Source organism: Aricia agestis, chromosome Z, assembly GCF_905147365.1.
Source record: "Aricia agestis chromosome Z, ilAriAges1.1, whole genome shotgun sequence".
Classification (NCBI taxonomy): Eukaryota; Metazoa; Arthropoda; class Insecta; order Lepidoptera; family Lycaenidae; genus Aricia; species Aricia agestis.
The window spans coordinates 5,137,504-5,158,370 of record NC_056428.1 but is presented as its reverse complement, the minus strand read 5'-3'; the positions used below and the strand labels follow the sequence as shown (position 1 = coordinate 5,158,370).

The window sequence follows — 20,867 nt, the reverse complement described above, 5'->3', positions numbered from 1 at the left end:
TTTGCTGAATGTGAAAGCTGAAAGCTCTTAAAGGAGTTGTCATAAGTCATAACAACAAATGACAAGTCCTCGCGTGATCAAAAGATCTTCCGTTGAGACTGGCTTTTACAACATCCTATCCTACTAATATTATAAAATATGCGAAAGTCCGTTTGTTTGTTACCTTTTTACGTCCAAATTGCTGAACTGATTTTACTGAAATATAGTATGGCTATAATTTAAGTCCCGGGAAATGACATACAATGCTTTTTATCCCGGAAAGATGTACGGTTCCCGCGCGAGAAAGGAATTTTGGCACAACGGAGATGCGGGCGTCATCTAACGAGTTTTGATACACCTGCCTAAGTTGTGTTTGCATGACGTTTGCCACATGGCAAAACAACGTTTTCCGGCTCCGCTGGTAATAAAAGCTTAACGCGATGATTAATGCGTTATATCGAATGAAACAATTAACGTCTTCTGAGAACGTCCAGAATTAATTGTGGAGGAAACAAAAGTCTTTCGTCAGTTGAAGGAGGTTTGACAGGGGTATGATTGTACATATACCGAACTATTGTGCGTTTTCCCTGGCCTTATTGTTCATATTTAACATGATAGGTATGTTCTTAGGCGTACGAGTCAGTCCAAATGGCGTGTTCGCAGCCATCTTTATACAGACTTTCCAAATTTCACACTTTTCGGTATCGGGTAGCCGCCTATAAAGCCAGCGCCGGCAATTTTTTATCTATCAAACTTTTTTTTAGTCTGCGGGTCTTATCTATAAGTTTTAACTAAAAAAATTAACTCCTTTAAAAACTATGTGATACATAAGTATCACATAGTTTTTGAAAGGCAACGAACGGTCATTTTTCCTCCCCCAGGTCCTTAATATGTTGACGACATAGAGATCATATTCGCACAAACTCCGAGAGAAAAACTTACGTATAACGCTAAACATGAGCTTTTGCTACTATAAACTCATGAGAGTTATGTTAATGTGAAAGGTAACAGACATCAACAGTCTTAATAACAGTTAAAAGTTACCTAATGACTACCTTTTGTGGTTAATAGCAAGACCTTTCTTTGTTTTAGTTTATAAATTGATACATAAAATTACCTCTTAAGATTTATGTCCTAGAGACCTACAGATAGTGATAATATGTGTGCATTAAATTAGTATTGCTATTTTGCTATCATGCATTTTTTAATAAATTTAAGAATAAGCCTTTCTTGAAAACCACTCAAAGCTAAGACGAAAGCGTGCGTGCGTTGTGTCTATCATAATATATCATGCTAATACCTCTGAACCGATTTTAAAGAAATGGAGAAAAAAAATCCTTGAATCCTAGATAAACTTTACGTACGGTACAAATTGCAATATAGTTGCATACATCTAGTTTTTGTAAAAAACGATGAGAAAGCTAATGCAGTGGACGCAGTCAAAGACCTCGTAACTGGATTACTCAGAACTTCACAAAGGACATCTGATGTGGGACTTTCTCACACGTTATCATTAGCGGGATTAAATTGTGGATGGGGTTACTAAGATTCAGGCTACTTTGATTAAATCACTACGTATAAAAGAAGGTAGTTTCCCGCTATTTGTCCTTAAATGTACCTAGGCAGTGTGGTTTGTTGTGTTCTTTATAAGATAAGAAGAAGAAGACGCTTTTAAATTTTCTTTTTAAAGCTTTTATAATTCTTCGTCTGGCGGACGTTTTGTGCGGTTCAGAAGAGTGTAGACGTCATGATGTCCTCTAACGTGCACGTTAAATAGTTATCGTTGGCGGAAATTTAAGAGCGTCTTTATAATAATATATTTCCATACATTTTACTTACCTATGTTATCGTTTTACCGCGGACGTCCACGATATTACCGCCACGTCCAAAATTATAAAAGCGCATATTCAGTGCTTGTTATGCAAGTAACCTTTTACCAGAGTAGACAGAATGATAGAGTATGCCGACTTAGAACTGATGTTGAAATTTTTTAATTTGACGTATTATGACGAAAATCGACGCTAGGGTCGTTAACTTGTTACCTACGAATTTAAAACTATGACATATTCGATGGACGTGTTCCTCTTTGGTCGTATTGTTGTTTGTGTTTTGGCACATGCGATTAAAATTGTCAGAATCCAATTTTGAAATCCTTATTTTAAATATTTAAAAATAAATTATATCAGCCAGCGCGAGGCACATTCCGTTCATAATCCTAGTGAAACCCGACGAATTTGACAGATATTGAAACCTGTCCGTTTCTTTGCAGTCGAACTACTGGTCGTTATGTCTATTGTGCTTTTACAGTGAAATCTATATGAAAGATAAACAAACCTCTTCTATTATTATTCAAAAGTCTTATATTATCTTAGTTTCGATGGACCCTGTATGGGTTGTACTAGTACCACGCTGAAATTAACCTGAAGCCTGGTTAACACATTGGACCAACATTGGGCCAACACATTATGGAATGTCGCTCCCAAGTTATGGCCAAGTAAGGTCTACATGTGTTGGTTCAATACGTTGGCCCAATATGTACAGGGTGCTTTATGTTTTTGTATTAGAATTCGTTTTAATCTTTATATCTGTAAGTGTTTTCCTTAGAGTCAAAAGGCTTTTACCTGCCTATATAATAAATAAATAAAATTATACCATTAATCAATATGACGTGCCTTATATTCTTAGAATTATCGACCATCATTTGTTACAAGTTACAACTTTAAATAAAAACCATTCGTTTTACCTTAAAAGGCAACGAACAGTCATATTGTTATATTTCACAATTATTTTTCCTCCCCCAGGTCCTTATGTTGACGACATAGAGATCATTCGCACAAACTCCGAGAGAAAAACTTACGTCGCTACATAAACATGAGCTTTTGCTACCATAAATTTGCTTCACAGAAACCGATGTAACTATTTACCACTTGTTGACTAGTTGACAAGATTAATGTGAGAATGAGGTGAAACCTTGGCGAGTTGGTTCACTCAATTAAATCTCTTTCATTCGTTCGTTCCCGATTCGCCAAGTGGTAGGTTATCCACACTAATAGAAATGCGAAAGCCAATAATTTAGCATAATTTGGCGGGCAACATCTAGATTCTAGTGTATACCATAAATCATAACATTATAAAGCGGAAGAGTTTGTTTGTTTATTAGTTTTTTTTTATGAAACCAGCAAACCGGGTCATCTGAAAGAGAAAGCAACTTCCATCGCCCATAGACACTCGCAGCATCAGAAGAGCTGCAGGTGCGTTGCCGGCCTTTTAAAAGAGAATAGGGTAATAGGGGAGGGTAGGGAAGGGAATAGGGGAGGGTAGGAAAGGAAATAGGGGAGGGTAGGAAAGGAAATAGGAGAGGGTAGGGAAGGGAAGAGCGTAGGGGATTGCTCCCCTTCAATTGTTTCTTTCAATGCCTATTTGTTCTGTATGTAGATGTCCTAATCTCAGGAACTACTGGTCCGATTTGAAAAATTATTTCTGTTTTAGATAGCTCATTTATCGAGGAGGGCTATTGGCTATATATTATCACGTTAAGATTAATGGGAGCTTAGAAACAGAGGAAAATGTGGAAAAAAAGGGAAAATTATTTGAAAGGATTTATCTACCAAACTACTAGTGCAATTTTTATGTTATTTGGCACAGATATAGAGTAGACCACGTAAAGAAACATAGGCTATTTTTTGCGGGAAAATGTACGGTTTCCGTTAAATTCCTAATGACGCGGGCTAAGCCGCGCGGAACGTCTAGTATTTTATAAATGTGGGGGATATCTGAGACGTGTTTTTACATTTAAATACTTATGGAGGCCAATATTATACAGCGATATAATTATTTTAAATAGCGACTTCGTCCTACCTTTGAAACCTACTTCCCTTTTTAGGGTTCCGTACCCAAAGGGTAAAAACGGGACCCTATTACTAAGACTTTGATGTCTGTCTGTCCGTTTCAGGCTATATCTCAAGAACCGCTTTAACCAGTAGACCTACTATGAAATCGTTTTGAAAGAAACAATATTCAATTGTTTCTTTCAATGCCTGAGGATGCCGCGATCTTCTCTATCAGCGTAATTTCTCCTTTGTTAGAGAAGGACGCGGCATTCTCGTACGATTCTTTGCGTCTCAAAACGGTTTCGTGGTACGGCCCCCGATTTCTGAACTTTTCACAGATTGTTTATAATAGCATAAATGCAACCAAAACATTGTTAGAAGGAGCAGAAGCATTCCCGTAAATTAATGTGTCATACTCAAAATCTTTTTTGCAAAAAGTTAATTTCTGTCACTCCCAAGCCCCAAGCAACCAGCAGGAAAAACAGATAAATCCACAAGAACCTTTTCCAGTGCTGAAAAATTCTTGAAATGAATAATGGTGATAATAAGCCTACTTATAAATCAACTCTTTTTAATCGCAGTTTTTGCGTTTTAATTTATTGCATGATCTTTCCTCTTGGAGGTGAAGTGGAATTTTTCTACTTTACTCAGGCAAACGTTTAGGCGACCATTTTCGATTGATTGTTTCGATGTATTTCAAAATGTTTACCTCCTGGTGTGAAGTTACAAAGCTTATATAAAATAAGCAATCATCATAAGAAATTAGTTCATATCAGTTCATTTGCGATAAGTACATCGAAACGATCTATCGTAAACGTACAAAAATGTAGCCTCCTTGACATCTGTCAAGTTGTTGTCAAGAGTTTTCGAACTCTGCTGTCTCTACTACACTAAATAATATGACATACATAGACTTAATATGTATGAAGAAGAAAATATTGAATTGATAAAATCCGATCAAGTAACTTAGTTCCGCCATATTATTTTGGAATATAATCATTTACTTGTGAATATTTTTTTCTGATGGTACGTTACCCTACCGTACCGTACCGTAGATCTCTTCTTACCAATCTCGTCACTTCAAAATTTTGATTCCGAAGGTCTGAAGTGACAGAATTATTTTTTCTGCCTAAAGACGGAATCGTTCAAGGGATCAGTAAAATGTCGTAAAAAATAAACGACCCCAAAAGGTTTTTCTTGTACTTACGTAGTAAATGCTTCGGAAAGTTTACGGTATAGGAATTATACCTATATATTATAAGACTTAATGCTAACGTAACAACTACGTATTTAATCTGATAAAAATTAAAATATTATACTGGCACTTTAGCTGCACTGGTCCACGACGGTCGAGCAGGTCGTGGACTACATCAGGAGCAAGACCCACTTCGTCTTGAGGGTCGAGCGCTTGGAGTCCCGCCACAAAGTCAATTTTAGCTCCTTTGTGGTGAGGGTCCCGACGCATCATCTACCAACCTTCGGGAAGGAGGAGTTCTGGCCGATTGGAGTCGTCTACAGGAGGTTCCGAGGACGACTTCCGAACACGTCGCGCCCCATGTCGCAGACAATACGTGTTTAGTGCTTAGTGTTAGTTTTAGTAATATGAATGTTATGTATGTTAGTCTATAAGGTATATACATATAATATGGGCCAAGATGCCTGATCTAAATAAATAAATAAAAAAATAAATAAATATAAAAACGATAGCATTTATGATAATATAAGTTCGGTCGGCAACAGTAAAGGTCGGTGGCCGGATAGAAAGAAATTTAGCTGCTTTTTTTTTACTCGCGCGAAAATATTATTATGCGGCTCACATGAAGTGCGCTTAACAATTCAAAGGGCTCCCGTACACGGGCCACCGGCCACAACCACAAGATGCCGCTACCGGCATATTTCCTGTAGTTCTCATACATTTTATATGGACTCGCCGCACACGGTTGACGCCGGTGACCGCCACACGCTACAACGATTCACTTTACGACCATTAGACTAGCAAGTAATCGTCTACCGGGATCATAATACTTAATAATAATAATAATAATATCTATGGACGCTTCACACTACGTCAGTCTGGCCCCGTGCTAAGTACCTAAAGGACTTGTGTTACAGGTACCAGACAACGGAAATACATTTAATACTTTTATACTACACATATATTTAAGATTTTTATTATATCATACACATATTTAATACACATCCATGACCCAGGAACATTGAAAAACTTTTTGTTCCGTCGGCGGGATTCGAACCCGCGACCCCCGGCTTGAATTGCCACACACTCTAACCATTGAGCCACAGAGGTCGTCACTTATTAGAAAATACATCAAAATTTGGCAGCCCGCTCTTAAGCCCGGCCGCACATTGTCCGAAATTTCTGATACGAAACATTTGAACGTCGGCCGGACCGCCACACCGCACACTATCCGAAATTTCCTTCCGGCGAGTTCGAGCTCACTCGGCTCAGTACAAAATGTAAGAGGGAGCGCGATCCTCAGAAACATTTGAACCTGACATCCGATCGAAACGAACGATGGGTCGAAACACCAGAGTACTCGATCGGATGGCAGTTCATATTATGTTTCTGATCAGAAATTTCGGACAATTTGCGGCCGGCCTTAAACGGCTTTTGTGGAATGGTGGCTGCCGCGTGTGGCCCGTGTGCGGCGACTAGTCTTTTTCCGTGACTCAAGGTGTCAACATACCCATTCTATGTTCAGGGGTTTAGATATAGAGATAACATGCGTAGGTACTCTTAATTGGTTAATTATTATGAAAATGTTGAGTAAAACAATATGTATAACAGAGTTAATTGCTTGTTCCAGGTACCTATGGCTTGCACTGCTCCTCCACCTGTGTGCAGCCGACGACACACTCTTCGGATCGAAATACTCGAACGGTAAGTCCTAAAGCCTCTCTTATGTTGAGTCATGATGTATAACCATGATTGGCATCATGTTCGCGTAACCAGTCGAGCCACTGCAGTAAGCTCCTAGATTATCCTCAGTCGGCGCAATAAGACTGAAGAAGAGAAGAGAGAATGGTTGCATTGCCATGGTGTTCCTGTGAAATATAGTGGCAATCGACACCTCAACGCGACGCGTAGATATGCATTTCTAACGCCTCTAGTCGCTGTGAAATCGCGGCGAAACAAATGCAAAACAGGAACAGAGTGAGATGCAATATAACGCATTTTCGTGTAGCAGATGAGACAGTAAATCGTTTCGCATTTGTTTCGCCGCGATTTCGCGGCGAACTGCGTCTTGTGGACACTACACAGCGTACAGCGTAAATTTGTACTGAATCGACAGACTTAAATCGCGTGAGACGTCTTGCAAATCTGTCAAAATCCATACAAATTCAGAAATGCGTCGCATTTTGGTCTGAATTGACCTAAGGAAGTGTTCTATTCGACGGGTTGTCTATTTCAATCTCACATTAGAGTTTTCCCCGAATCGCTTACAGTTTTAAGTGACCTATTTCGCTCTTTTAGTTCCCTGTTCGCTAAAGAGCAAACGTTTTTGTGAAAATTGGAGCTTTTTCGGTAATTAAGATTTCTAAGCGAGCAGGATCTTTAGTCAAGTTGCATTCTATGATTTTGGCTGGGAAGTTAGTTAGCAAAAAGTTTTTAACAAGACCCATACTTCATAAACAAAGGTACTTTTTTTTTAATTTTTATTGATCAAAACTATAATAATTATAAGAAAAATAATAAGCCCTTTTCCGAAAATAAAGGTAAGTACATAAAAATTTCACTACGTCAAATTAAGTAACATACAAACACAAACTGTAAACAATTCAATTAAGAGGTTTGCTAATCAATTTCGATTATATTTTAGTGGATATTTCTAGCCGTTTATTATAAGTATTTAATTAATGCTAACGCTGCCAAGGTGCCACATACCGTTCAGTGGCTCTACCATGAGTTTAAAGCTATAGTTTTTATCGATACTCGATACCGACTACGTAAATTTTTAGTATGGTAAATTTTGCAGCGCCTCTAGCGGTCACTTGTCGAACTAAAATCGCCATACTAAAAATTTACGTAGTCGTTATTGAGTATCGATAAATACTATAGCTTTAAACTCATGGTAGAGCTACCGATCGGTCATGTACAATTTCTGTATAGATCAGTATGGATTAGAATAATATTAGTAAGTGTAGAAGCTCTCATGTTTTACTAGCGTAGCTGTTAATTACAAATTATTAATACACCATAGTTTACATTTTGTCAAACAGTGTAAATATTTACATATGGGGTGGCTTGGGCACACTGGTTCCCTAGCCCCCACGTTTAACATGTTATGTAAACAACATAATATATAAATATTGATGGGGTAAAATAAACAATATTGATAGAAAGGTGTTTTAATATTACCAAAAATAGCTTTACGATATTTAGCTGTACTCTTACTTGGGCTACTGCACACATTTACTGGGGGAACCGTACATTTAACTGTAATAAACATAGGTTATGTACTTGTCCACTGTCTATTTCATGTTTGTACAAAACTCTATCGTAATCGGTCCAGTAGTTTAGCATTCTAATTCAGACCGCAACGCGACGCGTAGATGCATTTCTAAAATATTATGGACTAGCTGTCCCGGTGAACTTCGTGTCACTTAAAAACCTTCCCTGGACTTCTACGAATATTTTAAGACTAAAATTAGCCCAATCCGTTCAGCCGTTCTCGAATTTTGCGCTTAGCAACACATTCAGCTACTCATTTTTATATTATAGATTTGACAGATTTGCAAGACGTCTTGCGTGAAATCTGTCAAATCTAGTTTTTATTATTCGTAAGAATCGTAAGTCAAATCCATACAAATAATTTATGCCGCGCCGCGCCAGCCTCGCCTCGTCGCGTTGCGGTCACGGAGCTCATACGAAGAGGAGCTGGCCTAAGCAACTGTGCACTGTGATTTTCAACTAGGTCCTGACGTCATCATTGTGGGCGGGGTTTAAGTCAGTACACTTACGTACACACGAGACTCCCAAAAAATTGGTGTTTTCTACGTTTTTAACAACGAAAGGATGAAGTATTGTGTTTTACAATGTCAAAGTTACTCAGACAGACGTTCTGATAATATAAATTTTAAATTGCATCTGTAAATAATTTTAAATGTAATTTAAATATAAAAGTTCTAGAACATTTCAGATTTCAGCGTTAATTATACTACTTGACACTAGATGGCCAAAACTTTGAAAGATAATACAGACGTATAATTTTGCATAAGTTTATTGGAATAATCATACTTGAATACTGGTAACTGTTATACACTTAGTCTTAAACATATTTAATAGCTAAAACCGTAGTAATATAGCTTTTATTATTATACTACTTGAATCAATGATTTCTAAAACACCATAAGTAACTAAAAGTAAAATTTTCAGGAGACACAAAAACCTGGATAATTTTTGATAATGCAAGTAATTTATAATTATGTATATTATATTTTATATTTCTGTATATATAGCTCCTAATAATGTATTTTTATACATCTTTTTATTTTATTTTAGTATAAATAAATGGATAATAAAGTTTATCACTTATGTGCTTTTGATATTAAATCTGTTACTTGTGTTGTTTTGATACCTACCCAAGAAACTACTGTAACATAAAATAATAACTCAAATACTCATATTTATTCAACTTTATTAATCTTAAAATCATAACATAATGTTGCTATTGCCCATGCCTACTTTTATAGTTATGCATCATCTCCCACTTCATCTACAGTTTCTACTGTTGTAGTTGGCCACTCCAAAATTTCATCATAGAAGTCTTTAAAGGTGTCAGGGACATAGGAAATTAACTTTTTGATTTTTTTTTTATATTTATCAGTACCAAAAGTTCGAAACGTAATGTTGGTCGAATTTATTGCTAATTTACGCCATTGAAGGTCAAACAAAGGTTAAACTTGGGTTAAACGTATTTGTTCAAAAATATAAGTAACTAATGGGTATTTTTTTCGTTTAAATACAGAAAAACGATCACTGACCTTATTCCTCGAAATGTTTTTGTAATGAGCAAAATTTAAAAAAATGGACAATCCCCATTGTATGCACTTGTGTTGTTCTAACAATCACCGAAGAGAAATGTCAGTCAGTTATGTTGTTCTAACACTAAGCGGTATTTTCAGTAGTTCAATTTACATAGAAAACGCAAAGCAGTTGTGTTTTTTTAATGCACAATTTATTAATGGCCATAGACTAAATCCAAAATCGCTATAAACTCGATTTCGACAAAAATGTTAGTTATGTTGTTTTAGAAATCATCGATTCACTTATAAACCGCCATCTGTCGTCATCTATGATAACTATTTAAAACGTAACAAATATCCAGGGCTGTATTCAGAATTATTATTTTATTAACCGATTCAGTGCGGATGACACGGTAGCCGTGTCATACGTGTTTTTAACGTGTCGCGTATGACAAGTGAGCCGGGTCATTTAAAAAACGATTGTATCTCCCTCAAATTACACTTTAGATGGTTCTACTCTGAACAAAATCATCTTAATTTTCCACGTAGAACTAGCCTATAGGCTTCGCCTCATAATATTCTGTGAAATAAAAAAAAGGGGCCGTCAACCTTTTTTAAATGGGCCTTAATTGCGCATTACACGGCAGCCGCGTCTTATGGGTTTTTAACGTGTGGCATATGACACGTGAGCTGTGTCATTTAGAAAGCGATTGTATCTCCCTTAAATTACACTTTAGAAGATTTACTCCAAACAAAACCGTCTTAATTTTCCACGTAATGCGTTGACATCAAAGTATTACTAATCCACTAACGATTTTATTTTTATTTTTTTATGAAATAAGGGGGCAAACGAGCAAACGGGTCACCTGATGGAAAGCAACTTCCGTCACCCATGTACACTCGCAGCATCAGAAAAGCTGCAGGTGCGTTGCCGGCCTTTTAAGAGGGAATAGGGTAATAGGAGAGGGTAGGGATGGGAAGGGAAGGGAATAGGAGAGGGTAGGAACGGGAATAGGGTAGGGGATTGGGCCTCCGGTAAACTCACTCACTCGGCGAAACACGGCGCAGGCACTGTTTCACGCCGGTTTTCTATGAGAACGTGGTGTTTCTCCGGTCGAGCCGGCCCATTCTTCCTACCACTCTCTCTGCTCCCACGTATACGTATACGTATGGATAAGGAAGTTTGCAGTAACAGCAAGTAGCTGTTACTGCAAACTTCCTTATCCATAGGAATAAAACGTTTTCATGGGGTTAAAAGTGGTCTTGTACCTATGAGCTTTATTACTGGAACTCTCCTCCTTTTTGGAAGTCGGTTAAAAAACTTAACAACGAACTTGTTTAAATTTATCTACGAACGTATAATAATTTACATCGGAAACCCCGATTATATTTAGTATACTAATTTTTCTAACTTTGACACCTACATAAGGTTGCAAACCTTATGTAGGTGTCAAAGTTAGAAAAATTAAGACATCTGAATAAAAAAATCGCTTACCTGCCATTTTCAGGTTAACACTTAGTAAAACTACTCGAAGTCAACTCAAAACAACGTAGCCTTCCGTTAAAATCAATGGTTTGGGCTCAACTAAACAATAAACTTTTTTGAACGTGGTGGGTGACACGGTAGCCGTGTTATCTACTTCTATGGCGTATGACACGGATAACCTGTCACGAGAAAATTGTGTGCCGCCACGACTGAAAGTCTTCAAAAATGTGCGCCTCATTGAATCGGTTAAGTATCGCAATGACAGTTTTGTTTGCTTATGTTGACGCGCGCTGACATTTGTCCAGCCGTAGGTAATTGATAAAAAAAAATTCATTAAATTTTTGAAAAAGAGTACTTACTTATTACCTAGTACCCACCCCATTCCCTTGTTGTTTTCCACCAGGTGACCCGTTTACTCGTTTGTCTCCTTATTTTACATTAAAAATTCGGTCAAAATTCTAACCCTAATTTTAGTGATTGACCTTATTATAATTAATATACATTTTTTAGAGTTCTGAGTACGTCCCATAATATTTAAGAATTTTGACATCTAGTGTAAGATAGCTGAACTACGTAGTAACATCAACATCGACCTAAGCTAGTAGTTTTGCTTTTACACGATAGGTGAAATATGGAAAAGTGGGCGGAGCTTGACACCCCCTCACCCCGAAAATTGTCACGCGTTGTTTCTTAAGGAAATTTGATTACCACACCTCCTCTATGTATTAGCTCCGTGGTCCTAATCAACCCTTAGTGAAAATATTTCTACCTTCTAACAATATTCAGTGGAAATACAAGTAGTACCTACGAATAATAAGTAGTTTTTACTATTCGTAGAGTAATACATATAAAACAAAATAGATTTCAATATAAAATGGGAAATGTTTTCCTTCTTTTTGCAGTCGGGTAAACGCCCGCATGATCCAACATGTAACCGCAGCGCTTTGCCATACAAAGGTTTAATAATTGTAGCAAACAATTCCTCTGAAATAGACGTTAATTTTTGTTACTTTTTAGTTTCTTTGAACTGTTTAACCTTTTCATAATAATTATCTTATACAGGGTGTAACAAAACTAAGTGATAAAACTTTAGGGTGTGTATGGGTCCCATGTGTAGAGTTCACTGTAAAAGTAACAGCGTTAAAAGGGTAACTTTTTTTTACTCTTGTATGGGAAAATCCATTGAATCCCGGACATACATTAGATTAGATTAGAAAGGACATAGGATACTTTGTGTGCGGGCCGTCAATAAAGTCCGGGTGTCATCTATACTCCACTCGGGCTAACTTGTCGCTAGCGGTCATTGACTCCCTGTCAAAAACTTGTCATTTTCCATATAAAACCACGATTGGCAATATCTGACACTTCATAGTCAATCGCGGTTTATATGGAAAATGACAAGTTTTTGACAGGGAGTCAATGACCGCTAGCGACAAGTTAGCCCGAGTGGAGTATATTTACCTATATTATATGTTACATTCTGCTTTTTTTAATCGGTTAAAGTATCTTGAAAATGTTCCGTTTCAGCGGTTTTTACAACGTTTACCACCGTAATAAATTAGGTAGTAACTCCAGTGGCAATTGCGTCCACCGTCATTTTGCCTCTGCGTTTCTGAAAAAGAACTTTATATCGTCAGAATAAACGTCATATCGGAGGTAAAATAAGTCAGAACGGTCCCTAACTAGCACACCACAGGCCAAAATCGTAAATTTTTGACGACCCTGTTTGTTTTTCCCAGTAACTAGTTCTTTAGTTTCGTGTTTAGATCTTACAGAGCGTAATTAACTAAACGGGTGTGGACCTGAAATGGAAAATTTCTTGAAAAATATAAGTATCTTTAATATTTAATACAATGGAGCAATGTTTTTAAACCTGCGGGTCGTAGCTCTCTGGGGGGTCGCGAAGCTTCTGTAGGTCGCCAGGGTTTGTGAGAACTATTTGAGTAAATAAAAAAGGTTAGGGATAAAAATATTGATAGTAAATAATAATAGATAATATATTCTATTAATAAAAGAGAATTCTAAGAAAAGGATATTATATTATTTATAAAAATGGGCACATATTTCATAAAAAAGCAAACTGTATGGGGGTTGCGATGAGTTTTTTTCATATAAAGGGGTCGCATCATAAAAAAGGTTAAAAACACTGCAAGCAATAGCGAAAGTAGGTTATATATGGCTGCTGTTAAGCATTGGTGTTTCATCCCACATAAAATCGGGTTTTGAGTTAATAATGCAGTTTTGTTCTTTATAACATAAGGTTTACGACAGTAAAATTCATTTTTTTGAAAACCCACTGCAGCATATTCTAGAGTACAAAAATGGTTCATGGTTATTCCTCTTAGTGAGGTTTTGTATACAGCATTTATGTACTATGTTTCTAAAATGATTTGCGCTTAAACCGCTGAACCGATTTTGATAAAATTTTGTATGCGGATACTTTGAATCAATTAAAATGACATTAGACACTTTTTGTCCCGGAAAATGTACGGTTCCCGCGCAGTCAACAACAATGAATTTGGCATAAGATATCGATATTGAGTACATGTAGATATTACGTAAGGTTTTGGAGAAGGAGATAGGATATTATTTTTTATCATGGAAAATGTTCGGTTTTCACGCAATAAACTTTATTAATTTGCGTTTAAGCTGCTGAACCGATTTTGATTAAATTTAGTTAATGTAGAAATAATTAGTTTATCACGTGCAGAGTTGGACAAAAAGTAATTAGTAATTTTAATCAGATTACAAATTAATCAGATTGATGAAGTAATTGTGCATCTGATATTACCCGTAAATTGATTAATAATAATATGTATAAAATGTATTCTAATTATTTTAGTTTGCAATTAGACTAATAATTTAATTAGACTAACGAGTAGGTATTTCAATAATTATGCCCAATGTCCAATACTGGTAATTATAATAAATAAATAAACTCCACACCGATTTCGGGGCGGTGGCCGGTTTAGATAAAACCAGGCCAGTTACGCAGGAGTAATTTTATAGTGCCCAAGTGTGTGCGCAATCACAAGAGCACTCTGGTTTCAATGAAACCAGGCCAGTTACGCAGGAGTAATTTTTATAGTGCCCAAGTGTATGCGCAATACACAAGAGCACTCTGGTTTCAATGAAACCAGACCAGTTACGCAGGAGTAATTTAATAGTGCCCAAGTGTGTGCGCAATACACAAGAGCACTCTCGTTTCAATGAAACTAGGCCAGTTACGCAGGAGTAATTTTTATAGTGCCCAAGTGTATGCGCAATACACAAGAGCACTCTGGTTTCAATGAAACCAGGCCAGTTACGCAGGAATAATTTTATAGTGCCCAAATGTGTGCGCGATACATAAGAGCACTCTGCGGGAAGCGCGGAAAGGGAAGAAGAAGCGAGAACTCTCTGTCCTTTTCCGATACATAACGTATCTGCATACCAAATATCATCAAAATCCATGTAGCGGTATAAGCAGAAATCATTTTATGGCAACCGTACAGCCTGGGAACCGTACATTTTTCCGAGACAAAAAGGATCCTATGGCCTTTTCCGGGACTCAAAGTATCTCCATACCCAGTTTCATCAAAATCTGTTCAGCAGTTTAGGCGCAAAATAGGAAATTTTATAACGCGGTAACCGTACATTTTTCAAGACTCTAATTATCTTATGTCCTTTCACGAGAGTCAAATTATATGCACACCAATTTTCATCAAAATCGGTTCAGTGGCTTAGGCGCAAATCATTTTTGTTTATCATACGGGTACCGTACCTTTTTCCCGGATGTAAAGTATCCTATGTCCTTTCCCGAGACATAACGTATCTGTATACCAAATATCATCGAAATCCACGTAGCCGATAGCGGTATAAGCTGAAATCATTTTTATTTAATGCCTGGGAACCGTACATTTTTTTTAATAAAAAGGACCCTATGTCCTTTCTCGGGACTCTCTCCTCTCTCTCTCGGAAGTATCTCCATACCAAATTTCAGAAGAATCGGTTAAGCGGTTTGGGCGTGACAAGGTAATTTTATAACATTTTGTTAAAATTAAAGCACTTAAATTTGTATTGCAAGAACAAATCAGAATTTTGCATTTATGTGAAATAGCACAAAGGACATTAATGCTATGTAATAAGCCCTATAGCAATATTGCATTAACCATTTTTATACGTTTTTTCTTAAAACTGAATGTAAAATTAAAATGTTTTTTCATAATCATAATCTACGCATTTCAACAAAAAAAAAAGATACTGCACAATAACATTTTTTTGCTTGAAATAAGCAGAAAATAAAGATTATTCCAAAAAAACTTAAAACACCGATTACTCAAAACTAGTCCGATGTGGGATGACACACCAATGCTTAACAGCATCCAATTATGGTTTCACTTGAATTAACAAAAAAATTGTACTTTCCGAACAATGTCTAACTTTTAGGTTCGTAACATAAAAAAGTCAAGCAAAAGTACTTTTGCAATATTTCTTTCACGAAATTATAAGTATCGGAAAATTCTGGTACAATAAAAATTTAAATAGGTCAGTTCATAAGTATCACTTTAGTTTATTTATTATAAATAAGTCATAAGAAAATATAATATCCTACTTAGAAAATCTATATGATGATATTAATACATGAGCCAAAAACTTTGTATCTCTTTTGACGAAAAATGGGGAAACGTAGGTGAATGAAATTTTGCACAGTGATAGTTTATATGGTGAAGGAGTGCATCGAGCTAATATTATTTTGAAATTATGCTCTTATCATACATTTTTATAACGAATAAAACATTACACACACTACAACACACACACTAGGGAAAATTACAGATTTTTGAGTGACAAACATATACATACGAATTATACTCTTTTATTTATGGTTGAAGTCAACAAGGTGACAAATTGAAATGGATTATATTTTTATTGAATCATAGAATATATACTATTACAGTTACAAAATATAGGTAGTGGTCCTAAGTTGTCGTTGAAACTAAGGTCGAATTTCGACCATTGGGCGATCTCTAAAATAAATTAATATAGTAACTATTATTTATGCGAATATTTCTAAGCGATAATAATATAAGCTCGTAAATTTAAATTATGTATGTCTGTGTGTTACCTTTTTTACGATTCAGTAGGCCTACTACGAAACCGTTTTGAGACTCAAACAATTGGACGAAAATGCTGCGGCCTGCTCTAAGGACGTCATTTCAGGTTTGTTAGAGTAACAGGCGGCATTCTCGTCCGATTGTTTGAGTCTCAAAACAGTTTCATAGTAGGCCTACAGCTGGTGAAGTGTGACCGAGATTGACGAAAGCACAGAATAATTTCTATAACTGAAAAGAAAGAGATCCTACGCAAAGCTTTGAAGAATCAGTCATTCCACATTGAACGAAGCGGTAACTAAATGACGCCAGCAACTGCGCTGCGCTAAAATTCGTTCATCGCGTGAAACCGTACATTTTTCCGAGATTAAAAGTATTCTACGCCCTTTCACGGGATTCAAAGTATGTACTCAACAAATTTCAGCAAAATCGGTTCAGCACACAGACACACTTTCGCACTTATAACCTAAATATCGAATGTTTGTATATTAGTATGGTTACATTTCCTAAGCCTAAAATCTAGAACTTTCCATTTCAGATATACCGGAATACGACTTGCTGCACGCGATCGGGGTTCCCTTCAGCAATCCAAAAACACAATACTTCGATGAAGGCCTCGACGGGTTCCCGGCCTACGGTCTCAAACCCGGCTCCGACATCAAATCCCCTTACCGGCTCTTCATGCCGGAGAAGCTCTACCCAGAGTTCTCCATTACCGCTACTATACGACCAGCGAACAAAGATGGCGGATTCCTATTCTCCGTCGTCAATCCCCTTGAGACGGTGGTCCAATTGGGTGTCCAGCTCATACCTTCAGGTCCTGGACTCACCAACATCTCCTTGTTGTATACCGATGCTAATATGTACACTCTGTCCCAAACGATCGCTTCTTTCGTCGTTCCGTCGTTCTCTAAGAAGTGGACGAGGTTTGCGCTAAAGGTGACTTACGATAACGTGACCTTGTACCTGAATTGTCACGAATTTGACACTGCGTTGGTGAAGAGGAATCCTTTGGAGCTGGTGTTTGATTCGGCGTCTACTCTGTACGTCGGTCAGGCTGGACCTTTAATCAGAGGGGCGTTCCATGTAAGTACTTTTTTGCATGCTTTAGTTATATAAGGACTGTATTTGTATATAAACGCATTTTACCCAGCTCCGGAAGAAAGATTACATGTTATAATGCTCATTCGATTCGCCGCTATGATAGTGACTTGAGAGCTTAGTCTAGTTATCAAAAATGTGATTTGCCATAAGACACCGCAAGCTATGTCAGCGATTACTTATGTCAAATCCCTTACATTTTTATAACTTGGCTAAGTACCCTAAGACGTGTAGAAAGATGAAGACAGCCGTTCTTACTGCATTTCTTACAAAAGCGTAGGTTTCACTGAATATTCTCAACAGTATACATGGAAAAGTCTATTTATACACAAATACAGTTCTCAAATAACAATTTAAGCGTTAAGTAAGAGTTAAGTCGTAAGCCGAGTCCCCATTAGTTGGGTATCGTCGGCAAAACAACGTCTCCAGATCTGTTAAGCCAATAAGCTGTAAGCATTAGCATAACGCAAGAACTCTAGTTCTGTTGTGAACGGTTGCATAATGCCGCTTTGTTTCTTAAGACTGTTTAAAACAATGAGTTTTCCGAGTTGAATAAGCTTAAAAATATTTTTATTTTGCATTGTAAAAATATGTTGTTATTTATATAATTGGTAAGTAAATGTTGCAATGATGTAAGTATTTCTAAAAAAAAAACCGCAAAAGTTTTTAGAGAGTAAATTTTTCTTTTTGTTGTCGTTGGGAGACAGTAAAATAATCAAGACCAGTCTCTCACATCTAGTTACAGACATTGCATTTTCTAATACTCAGTCTGCATGGTATCATAATACTAACTTAACTTATGGGGACTCGGAAATTGACTTACGACTATAAAGGTGATATCAGACAGTTGACTGAAATTAATGTTGCTTAATTTTTTTCCTTAAATATTGTATATTCTGGAGTAACCGTTTTGTGTTCTGGGCCTATTCTCGTAACTCGAATGTCCCTTCGAGCGCAGACTATGTATCACTATTCACTATTCACTTCCTTATGCAAGTGTCGTCTTTGGTCGAAATTATATTCGAGGCAGAGATGAGAGAATAGAACCCCAGATTTTAAGTGAAAGATGAAAAAAATACCGTCTCATATCAGCTTAACTAAGTTGTTATATATTTTTATCACTACAATTTAAGTATATTTTAGACTTTAGAGGATAATATTTCAACACAACACGTGTGTTTATCAAACAAACAATGTTTGCCGACTGTTCGTCAGTTAATCACCGTAACACAAACACAGAAGTCAGTACAACACTTTCGTTTTTAAAACGATTTCACTTCAACTTAGAACAACAATTACTATAGTACGAAGTTAATACCTACATTCAAAATTTTATTCAATGGTGTTTTCATCGCTATATTATTATAAACATGGAATAATTGTTATACAATTATAAGTACTCTAATTCATGACATTTTAAGCTATTGTCACAGAATTGATAATAGTACAACAGCTATTGTGTGGTCTAATATTTCGGGTAAGAATATGTAAGCAGCGCCATCTTTTGACGAGTAGTCATAATATCACGTAAGGGTTTTTTTTATAATCATGTATTTACTATTAATTATAATTATAATAATATTACAATAGTCACTAATCAAAATAAGCATACGTGCAGCTTAAAAAAAGTATGAAATAATATTATGAAGTTTTTAATATTTTATGATGTTTAAAATAAACCGCGGCTATTTTAACTCAAACTTGGAGAAACTTTGAAGGAGACCAATCGATTTTACTTTCCTATTTTCCTTTTTCTTCGAGTTGATCAAAGTAATTGAATTTTAAAGGAAAGTTTTTCTTTAGAACATTCAATTATCGGAAGATATCTATTACCGGGACTTAAGTCCAACTTAGCCAAACTTACGATAACTTAGAGAGTAACTTTGTCGTATCTACCCTCGTAATTATGTGATCACCAAGTTTTCTCCGTGGTAATGAATTATTATTTTAGTTATAGACACTTCAATATAAATAAAATAGCTTGTTTTTTGTCAGACTGATGAAACCAAAAGAAAAGGGGCTTTATTTAGTCTTAGATTATTGTGTTTAATGTGTTATACAATGCCATAACATACAACTTTTAAAGGACAAATGGCCGATTTTAATGAAACATCGTAATAGCCCACGTAAATACGTGGGCTCCAAATCAAATATTTTCGTAGCCACATTTTTTTTTAATTAATCTAACTAGTAAGTTACTTTAACTAAAATATGTGAATTGAACTTAATAATTAATTAACTTATTAATTCTATTTAAATGACACATAATCGCATAATAGAGGAATCTAGGGGAATTCTGATATGCCACATTTATTTCGATGAAAAGTTATTTTATCTTAATAATTAGAGATATTTATTTTTATTTTAATATTATTATTAATTATAACTGATAATTATAATAATAAGTAATAATTGCTGTAAATAATGCTAAAATATAAAACAAAGACTATATATAAAAAACTAAATCTAAGTCAGAGGCTGCGGGCAATGTACCCAAGAGGCTGGTTCATCATTTTATCTTACTAATTTCGTAGAATTAGAATAGTTATAACTATTACCTTTTCTAGTGATACTTCTACACTTCTCTACTATAATAATATAGAAGTGTACTGTGTAGTAAGCAATGCAAAGCAATGACATCAACAATGTCAATTTGAAAGCAGGAATTTGTACAACATAATCCCACTATCGTACAGGGTGCTCCATCAATCATCACGTAATCTCCTCCTATCCACAGGGTGCTACGCCCCGACATGTTTTGTTCGTCCTGACGGCAATGACGTCACAAAGGACGGAAATGATACCGAATAGGATACTCTTTAGTATGGCGATAAACTTGTTTTGATGAACGATTTTATTTAAAGAGCCTATGTTCGGTTCCTGGGGTTTTTTACAAGAGTTTGTCGATGACTGTACAACTACTTTAAGAATGTTATAATATGGTTTTGACATCTTACCCAATTCTAACTTACATTAAGCTTTCGACTACTTCTATTTCTGCCACTTATACAGTCAACATTGATACTACTTACTAGTATAGTACGTATAGTATCTACTAGTTAGCTAGCGCCTTAGGCCACCATCACAAATAATTGATGGCTGCAGTTAGGCATCAATATGCAAATGTTAGCTCAAGACGCCCATCTGCTTTTAGATTAAGTCAATAGCGTATCTAGACATTAGGTTCAGAGCTATTATAACCTCTAAAATAACCTTTATTTCCAGGACATAACGTATTCATTCCCTTGACGTGTTTGAGAACTTTAGTTGCATATTATATTATTATAGTCTGTAAATAGTTAGGTACCCCGTACCAGCCAACTTATACAATCTTAATAATATGCCATTTCAAAATCCTATGTTATTCTCAAGCTAAGAACAACGTAGAATGCA

General features: G+C 36.1%; 1 protein-coding gene across 8 annotated transcripts in view; it reads left to right on the top strand.

Moving 5' to 3' along the window:
* LOC121738916 (collagen alpha-1(XVIII) chain-like) overlaps positions 1-20,867 on the top strand; it is a 195,560-nt gene that overhangs the window by 111,439 nt on the left and 63,254 nt on the right. For all 8 annotated transcript variants that reach the window (XM_042131192.1, XM_042131193.1, XM_042131191.1 and 5 more), the window contains exons 3-4: positions 6,635-6,708; positions 16,912-17,459. In XM_042131192.1, the coding sequence (XP_041987126.1) occupies positions 6,635-6,708; positions 16,912-17,459 (622 nt within the window). The remainder of the gene's footprint in view (positions 1-6,634; positions 6,709-16,911; positions 17,460-20,867) is intronic.